Below are 8,664 nucleotides of genomic sequence, written 5' to 3' on the forward strand. Positions count from 1 at the left end.
ATTATCTGTCAGTGATGTGGTTGATATACCATGGATTTATATAAGTACCATATGTATTTGAAAGAGTAAGTGTAAGCAGTATTTAGTGCCATAATCATGTGAACTTGTAGTTCTACGTTATACTTTTATTTATTTACCAAAGTTATTTGGCGGGATGCGGGTAGAGGTAGGCCTCATATAAAGTGTACGAAAATCGTGAGCTTTGAGAAAGCGTATGATCTAATGAGCTGAGGGTTACGAACTATGCATTAAAAGATGTTACGACGAATATTTTGAATGAATGTGGAATACAAGTGTTTAAATTTAAATAGTACAGCGTTGTTCCTCATGTCAGTTTTAACCCTGTTAATGTTAAAGTTAATTTTGACGATTCAGAGAAAGATTATTACAGTGGAATGTTGCGTACCGCCAATTTGTTATGCTGGAAAACAACCGAATAGGCAAGTGTAGTTCAAGATCACATATCTTTCCAAGTTACTCTAAAGTAAAGGTGAGTAAACAAAGGAGAATTAAGGTGGTTGGAGTTAGTGTTGCATGTTTAGAATATTAAAGGATGTGCACGCATCATCTGAAAAGTGGAATGGTGTTCGAGACCCGGTTGACTTCGTTGACATTGGACAAAACCAATGTTGGAACAATTTTCTTTGGCATTTTTTTTATCGTTTTCCACTGATATTAGTCAGCAGCAGCAGTTGATGCAGCTTCATAAATACTATGTGAATATAATGGCTGCTTCTTTCTTTAACAAACTGTTGTTATTTGGTACTAACATTATAAATACATTTTCTAATTATACTCACTGAAACTAAACATATCCAGATCATTTAGAATCTAACATTTCATAGTGGTCTTTTCAAAATATCATGGTTTGAATTTAAAGATTCTAAACATGTTCAGGGACATCATGAGTATGGTGACACATCCAGGAAGTAGAGAATGTGTCACAAGTATTGTTTTACTATGGGAAAATGAGGGTGTTCTTTTTATTCATATCATTTTAGTTTATGAAGTGAACAAATAATTCCAGATTCATGAAGATGACTAATTACAAGGAAAGCATCCTTTTTGAGCTTTGAAATGCCAGGTGTTTCATACTGATCAGTTGAAGAAAGTGGAGAGTGAAACATTTGAGAATATCAGTACTGTAATTTAAATTTCTGTTGTATAAGTGCTGTTTGTTTGCTCAATATACAGAACTATAATTTTGCCTGTGGTACTGTATGGGTGTGAAACTTGGCCTCTGACAGTAAGGGAGGAACATAGACTGAGGGTGTTTGAGAACAGGGTGTTGAGCAGAATATTTGGACCAAAGAGGGATGAAGCGACAGGAGGTTGGAGAAGACTGCATAATGAGGCGCTTCATAACTTGTACTCTTCTCCAAGTATAATTAGAATGATCAAGTTAAGGAGGATGAGGTGGGCAGGGCATGTAGCATGAATGGGGGAGAAAAGGAATGCATATAGGATATCGATGGGAAAGCTGGAAGGAAAGAGACCACTGGAAAGGCCAAGGCGTAGGTGCGTGGACAATATTAAAATGAATCTTAGAGAGATAGAATGGGATGGTATGGATTGGATTGATCTGGCTCATGATAAGGACCAGTGGAGGGCTGTTGTGATCATGGTAATGAACCTTCGTGTTTCATAAAATGCTGGGAAATTCTTGAGTAGCTGCAGATATGGCTTCTCCTTAAGAAGGTCTCAGCTGCATAAGTAAGTAAGTTGTATATGTGCCTGTTGTAAATGTCACATGATTCCAGATTTAACAAATACCCATTGTCTTGATAGAATTTTTCAGGACAGGTAACCATGATTTTAAATATCATTGAATTTAATGTTAAGTGAAATAGTCTTGTAATTTGGAATTTCATTCATTCTTCAAGAGGCACCCTTCAAAATATTTAATTGTACCCAGCATATAAGGATTAGCAAGTTATAAAGCAGCAGCACTGAAAAGTCACAGTCATTCTTAAATCTTAAAGCTGAAAGAGAGATAATTTGAAACTATAGTCACACTAACCTTTCCTATGAATTATTTATATTGTTGTTCTCATTGTTGAATTTGGTGTACTTGGCCAACTAGTTAATTGGATCAAAATTATGGCTATGTAGCATGTTACTATTATTTACTTTACATCATTGCAGCTGTAGGACATTACTTATCTGTACTTCATTAGTTTATCAGTTTTCACAGTGAGCAACAGTGGCAGTTTGGTATACATTTGTTTTATTATAAATCACTTAATATTCATATGAGACATTACTTGTAAAATCACAGTCCGTAACTTGACTTCAGATTTCAGTGAAAGTTGGTGGGCTTCTAGACTCCATAGGAAATAGTATTCTTGTAAAATTTGATCTCTCTATGTGTTGAACTTTCATGGAGCAGATGTGTGAAAATCATAAAAAATTGCACTGCTTGGCACACCACCCCAACTAAAAATTCATAGTATTTGTTGACTACAAGGTACAGAGCATTATTGGGCTTGTTCAAAAACTAATTAAGGACTTGTTTCACAGATGTATGACTTTTGGTTTCAGTGTCACCTGACCATCAGGTTCACATAAAAGTTGACTTTTTTTGCAGAAAGAAATTGATTCATAATGCTTTAGTCAAACATGTAGCAAGGCTTATTCTTGGATGGCCGTGGGATCTCTTGTAATAAAATCATGTCATTGTAGACTTTCACATCTTCATGTGTTCTTGTCCCTTTACAGTCATCAATATTCTCTTAGACTTTTTAGCAGTTTCACATGCCGCAAAAGAATGCAGTGACAGACGCTGTCATTGTATTCTTTTGCAGCCATTGTAGTTTTTGCGTATCATATTTCTCCCGTGTATGTGTTACTAGTGCAGCCTTCCTGCATTCTAGTTGTGAGATAAAAACTAAACAATGACGTGCATGACGAGCATGATAAGTGAACATTGCAGTGGCCTTCCCAAAAACAAAAGGAAAATTGCCTGATGATGGCCCATATACAGCTGAAACGTGTTGTAAATTGAGAAGAAACATGTAAAAGTAGAGACATTTTAGTGATTGATAATCACTTTTAGTGTCTTAATGACATTTTATGAATTTAACAACATTGTAAAGTATTAAAGTTACACTTTTTGTGAGAAACATATTTTAGATGTCTTTTATATGTTAAAATTATTGTTGCATTATTGATGGGTGCTTTAATAATAAGGATAATGCCTCAGTGCAACGGGATGCTGAAATGTAATATTATGACCATTTAAAGGAGGACATACTGCTTTTTGGGGGAATGTAAGAAACGTTCTTTCATGGATGATAAAAAATGTCATTTCTAAGCAGTGAGTGTAAGGTGTGTGACAAGTACTGGAAGAAATTTTACCTATTACAGTTTGAATCTAAAAATTTGTTGTTAGAGCAAGACTCCATGGACGAAACTGATAATTGCAATGAAATAAACATATACAGTACAGGTACAGTTGTGTAGACATTAAATGAAAGCCTTCAGAGTGTAGATGAATTGCTGAAAATAATAGGTGAAACAAAATATACTGTGAGAGAAGTTTCTAAAATAGAAAGTGCTGTAAGAAAAAGATCTTTGGAATTCTATCAGATGAAAGAACATCAGCTTCGCCTGTAGGTTCTGATTCTATAATACTAGAATAACTGAAAGAGCAGTTCAAAGAAGCAACAGTTACCATTTTGACTTCTTCCATGGGACTAGAGTTTGAGGAGAATATAGGATAGTTATTAACTTCATGGAGCACTTCACAGCATTATGTTTCAAGGCAAGAACTGCAGTTCATATGGGGAAATCTGTTTATGATTTGTCAGCAGTGGGCAGCAGTTACCAGTGCCAATAGCTGTTATGTTCTCAGTTACAGACTAAGTGAGCAGTGTTTTATGGTGTGGTATACTGTAAAACAAAATGTATTTTTGTGTGAAAAATTATAAAATAAAGATCTGCAAGATACTGGTGAAAATTCAGACAAGTATTGTGATGGAAGAGTTCCCACTAAACAAACAATAGTTTGGTGAATAAACTTAGATCAACAGGACTGCTAATAGACAAGAAACAAAAACATAAGCTCTGAGTGCTTTCTGAGAATAAGTTAGATAACATAGGAGCCAGACTTGACCATAAACCTAGTGAATCACATCTGACTCAAAGGACCAAGGTGGCAGAGTCAGGTACAAGAAGGGCAGCACAGTCACGAAAGCTTAGACCCTACAGTGGAGTGGTAATCTGTGCCTTCCAGCCAAGCGGAGGAGTTCATTTTTTCAGTTTCTGCAGTCATTGAAGGTGAATCGGTCCACAGTGGACATTCTTTTCTGCTGAAGCATAGTTACACTTACAGGGATACATAAATATGTAAAATAATAGTCACTGGAGTTCACGGAGTCCACGTCTCACCCACGAAGTCCTGCTTCATCAGTGAAAGTTGGTGTCTGGTGTGCTGTAAATGCAAGGATTGTTGAACCTGTATTTTTTTAATGAAACATTTAATTGTGGTGAAAGATATGTACAGGTGATTTTCAGGCAATTCCCTTCAAAGTTAACAGAAGCAGGAAAACTGTTCAGCTGATTTTAGCAATGTTCAGCAACTGCCCACACTGCACATATCCCTATGCAGACTTTGTGTTGTGCCGTCGGGGACAGGATTATTAGCTGTGGTGTTTCATCAGCCCATTCACCTGACCTTAATTCATGTGATTTTTTTCTTCTGGGTTGTTTGAACAACAGGGTGTACAAGAGCAACAGAAGAATAACTGAAAAAATTGTGAATATTCTGCAGGACAATTTAGAGAAAGAACTGGAACCTCTTCTGCTGGTGTGAGGAATGTGTATGTGTAGAGGGACAGAATTTTAGCACCATGTGTGACTACTTCCATATATTGTCAGGCATCAAAGGTTAGTGATTTGACAACAAAATTCATATCTGCCTCAACAGCCAGCAGTGCACTGGTTGCCTTGAACCAGTTAATAAAATTAAGAATGTCCCTGTTGAAGAATAATCTCCAGGTACCTCTAGTCAATGGCAGAGCTAAACAGCTGTAATGAGTATGTAATTTTAGCATCACCAAATACATAGCCTGGAAGAAGTCTAGACCCAGAAGTAGCCTACACAGTTGAGAAATTCTTTTAAAAAAAAAAAGGGCTGTGACAGTTAAAGTTTGTGGGGGGAGGGGCCTACAGAATAACGTAGAAGATACTGTATTAATCTGTCTGAAGGATATTTTGAATGTAAGGAGCCACAGCCTGGTCTCAAGGGTGGATTCTCAAAATTTGCATCTTTACAGTTCAAAAACAGTGTGCAAGGTGGAACAAGTGGACCTTTTGGCAGGTGGCAAGCAGAACAGTCGGCTAGCCAGAATTTTGGATTATATAGGAAACAGGAGCAAAATGGAAAAATGGAACTCAGTTCCTCTTGGTATGTCCATAGGACAGAATGCAACCGCTTGGCTCTCATGGGATCACGAAGCAAACCAGTAGGAGACAGGAACAGGCGTTTAGAATGGCCCTGAAAAGGGGCAGTTTGCTGGTCTAAGAAAAAGGTCAAGGGAAATATGTAAACGTGTGGTGGGCAGGGAACCGCCACATAAGTGAGACAAGTCGAGTGAGTTGTAGGCATGCAGTGGGGAATGTGGGAGCAGAGGTGGCAGATGGGAGCCAGGACCCCAAGTTCGAGGCCCCAAATGACCAGTGTGTTGGTCTGGGAAAGGAGGGGAGAGAATGTAGAGGCTCGGAGGGCAGAGAACCGATGCTTATGGAAGAGAAGTCGTGTGTGTGTCTCTCTCTCTCTCTCAGGCATGCTGTAAAGGATGAAGGAGCAGAAGTACCATATGGAAGCCGGGGCATGAGGGTTGTGGATGGTGAGTGCTCAGAGAGGGCATAGTTTATGCCCTGATAAGGGAGGTGTGCACGGACCTGTGTGGCCCTGTGGAGAACCCAGATTATCATTTGATGAAGACTTCCAGTGACCTTTCAGGGAGCAGATGAAACGTTTCCATGACTTGCTTAGACAGAAGCAATCCTTCGTGGTCATATTGTTGGGCTGGAGCTCAACTCATTTACCTCCTTGAAGTGTGATCCGAACATCTGGGTTTGGTGAAGAAGATGGCAATGGCAGTGTGGTGTAGTTAGATGTGGTGCCCCAAGTTGTTACTGTGCTCCGCCACAGCTGACTTGTCTGAATATTCTAGACGGATATTTTGCTGGTGTCCTAGAACATGTGCTCTGCCATGGCTCAGTTGCCTACATGATCTAGCCAGTTATGGTGCCAGTGGTCTATAACATCTGGACATGTCAGCCATGGCGGAGCACAGTGTCTACTTACGGCAACACACTCAGCAGCACCACACTAACACCCTCTCAACCAAACCCAAGATACATGGATCGCATCATAACCACATCTTTACAAACTCTCCCCTGTGTTTTCCTAGTCTAGCATAATGACCATTTTGGGCCCTAAGCCTCCACCCTGGGATCCAGTCTTCCCTCACTACCTCTGCTCCCTCATCCCCCAGCATGCCTATGACTCACTTGACTTGTCCCCTTTATGTGTCGGCTCTCTGCCCACCACACCCTTACACTTTTTCACCATTCGTTTTTCCCTGACCAGCAAAACCACCCCTTTTCAGTGCCATCCTAAATTCATGTTCTTGGCTTATATTGGCTTGCTTTGTAGTTACGTGAAAGCCAAGGGGTTTCATTCTATCGTATAGACGAGACCACGAGAACTGAGTTCCATTTATCCATTTCCCTCTTGTTTCCTGTATAATTCGAAATTCTGGCTAGCCGGTTGCTCTACTTGACACCTGCTTTCATGTTGGTATCTTGGTCGACTTATTCATCGACCTTAAAGATGAAGGCGATGTTCCTCTGAAACCTCAGTTGACTTTCAATGGATTACACGCTCTTCTTTCATGCTATTTTGTGGTCCCAGGTTTGGTAATAAAATGTAAAAGGTGGAGAGTGGCCTGATGAGTTTCCATGATGATACCTTATATTGTATCTTGGTGTAGAAATGAACAGTTCTGTAAAAAGTCGAGTTAAATAACAGCTTCATGGTCTGGCAGAAGGGCGTCATTCATTTCTTGAAATATGAAGGTATGATTTTACTGTATTAGAATGAATTGTTGCTTGATGTGCTGTGCGTCAGATTTTGGTCAATGAATTCTCCAACTATATTTATCATGGGTAAAATTTCCATATGACCATCAGGAACCCATTGTGTGTAAACTGTACTGTTTTCCAGATTAAAATCATTAGCCTGAATTATACTTCAATAACAGTATGCAGTTGACTCTGTCCTGGGCAGTTTTAAAATCTCTGAAGCATACCCACCAAATTTTTAGATAGATGGTGTTTTTTAAATTCTGAGTGAAATTGTTTGCAGTTGACAGCCAGTAGTCTTTTCTGTTCACAAATTCCTTTTGAGAGTGTGGCTTTGACTGATATGTATTCTTTCTTTCCTGAACACATTACCTTCATAACGTCTTACTTTGTGTACAGCTTCTTCCGAGAGTGTTTTCCTCAGATTCTTTGCCAGCTGATCTACAATGCATTGTTTCTTCTTTGATATATTTAGAACCTGCCTGTTAGAAGGTTTTGCACTTTTTTTCCTATACTCCATCCATTAAAGTAGAAAGATTACACAGGTCTGCAAAAATAATTTTTTTTTCAGCTGCATGGAATATTTTTGGTAAACTTTATGTTTTCTAGGATGCTGAATCCAAAAATGACCTCAATTTCCCCCTATCACGTATGGTTTTTTGGAAAATAATAGGGGTTTACAATAAAAAATCATAACAGCAATGAAAAAAATCACTAATTTTATAACATTGAACTAAACATATTATTTCTCATAATTAAACAAAAAATCATTTACGATATATTTAACATTCTGTGTTCAGTCTTTTTGCCTGTGAAACCTTTTCTTCTTCTCTTTGATGCTTCTCCGAACACGCTTTCGCTTTCCATTTTCCATTTCCCGCTTGATCATCCAGCAGTAGTCAGCTAGCATATTCGCATTCCATCTTCCTTGGTAGCGTCTTTTGATATCACGGGCATCCTGGTGAAATCGTTCACCCTGCTCTTCACTATAGGATCCCAAGTTTTCGGGAAAATAGTCGACATGGGAGTGTAAGAAATGAACTTTTAAGCTCATCTTGCAACCTTGAGCTTTATATGCAGCCAACATGCGTTGTACATTGGTTTTGTAGAGAGGGTCTTTAGTGTTCCCCAAAAACTTGTGCACTACGTCTTTGAAGGAGTCCCATGCTTCTTTTTCTTTTTCTCCCATTTCCTTCTTTGGAGAAAAACTGAGTGAATTCCTTCTCTCGGTGCCTGTACCACGAGAATGATGTTCCAGGTGACAGCAAGTTTTTATTTTTTAGTCTTGACCCTAGCAATTCGGCTGCATCTTTGGAAAGGCCTAAATCTCTAACTAAGTCATTGAGCTCACTCTGAGAAAAAGGTTGGGGTCCCTCATCAACAGAAAAATCTGAGCTGGATTCATCCTGGTGTGGTAATATAGTTCTGTCCTTCGAATCACTCTGTATATCATCCAAACTGGAAGGTGGGAGGGGAACTGGTATTTCAGAGCTATGAGGCACTGGACGAATAGCTGAATTAAGGTTTGGGTAAGATATTTTATTTTTATTTTTTGTATTAAAGCCTTTCACA

General features: G+C 38.8%; 2 protein-coding genes across 3 annotated transcripts in view; both read left to right on the forward strand.

Annotated features, from left to right (window-relative positions):
• LOC111871925 overlaps positions 1–8,664 on the forward strand; it is a gene marked incomplete at its 5' end in the record, with an annotated part of 82,344 nt that continues 73,680 nt past the window's right edge. Inside the window, 1 exon segment of one of the 2 annotated variants that reach the window (XM_023865332.2) lies at positions 1–490. 2 annotated transcript variants of the gene reach the window in all.
• The window catches only part of LOC111871922 (tigger transposable element-derived protein 4), an 11,096-nt gene continuing 7,282 nt past the window's right edge, over positions 4,851–8,664 (forward strand). Inside the window, exons 1-2 of the mRNA XM_023865327.1 lie at positions 4,851–4,887; positions 5,209–5,407. Coding sequence (XP_023721095.1) covers positions 4,851–4,887; positions 5,209–5,407 — 236 coding nt within the window. The remainder of the gene's footprint in view (positions 4,888–5,208; positions 5,408–8,664) is intronic.

This window comes from Cryptotermes secundus, unplaced genomic scaffold (assembly GCF_002891405.2).
Source record: "Cryptotermes secundus unplaced genomic scaffold, Csec_1.0 scaffold1831, whole genome shotgun sequence".
In the NCBI taxonomy this organism is placed as follows: domain Eukaryota; kingdom Metazoa; phylum Arthropoda; class Insecta; order Blattodea; family Kalotermitidae; genus Cryptotermes; species Cryptotermes secundus.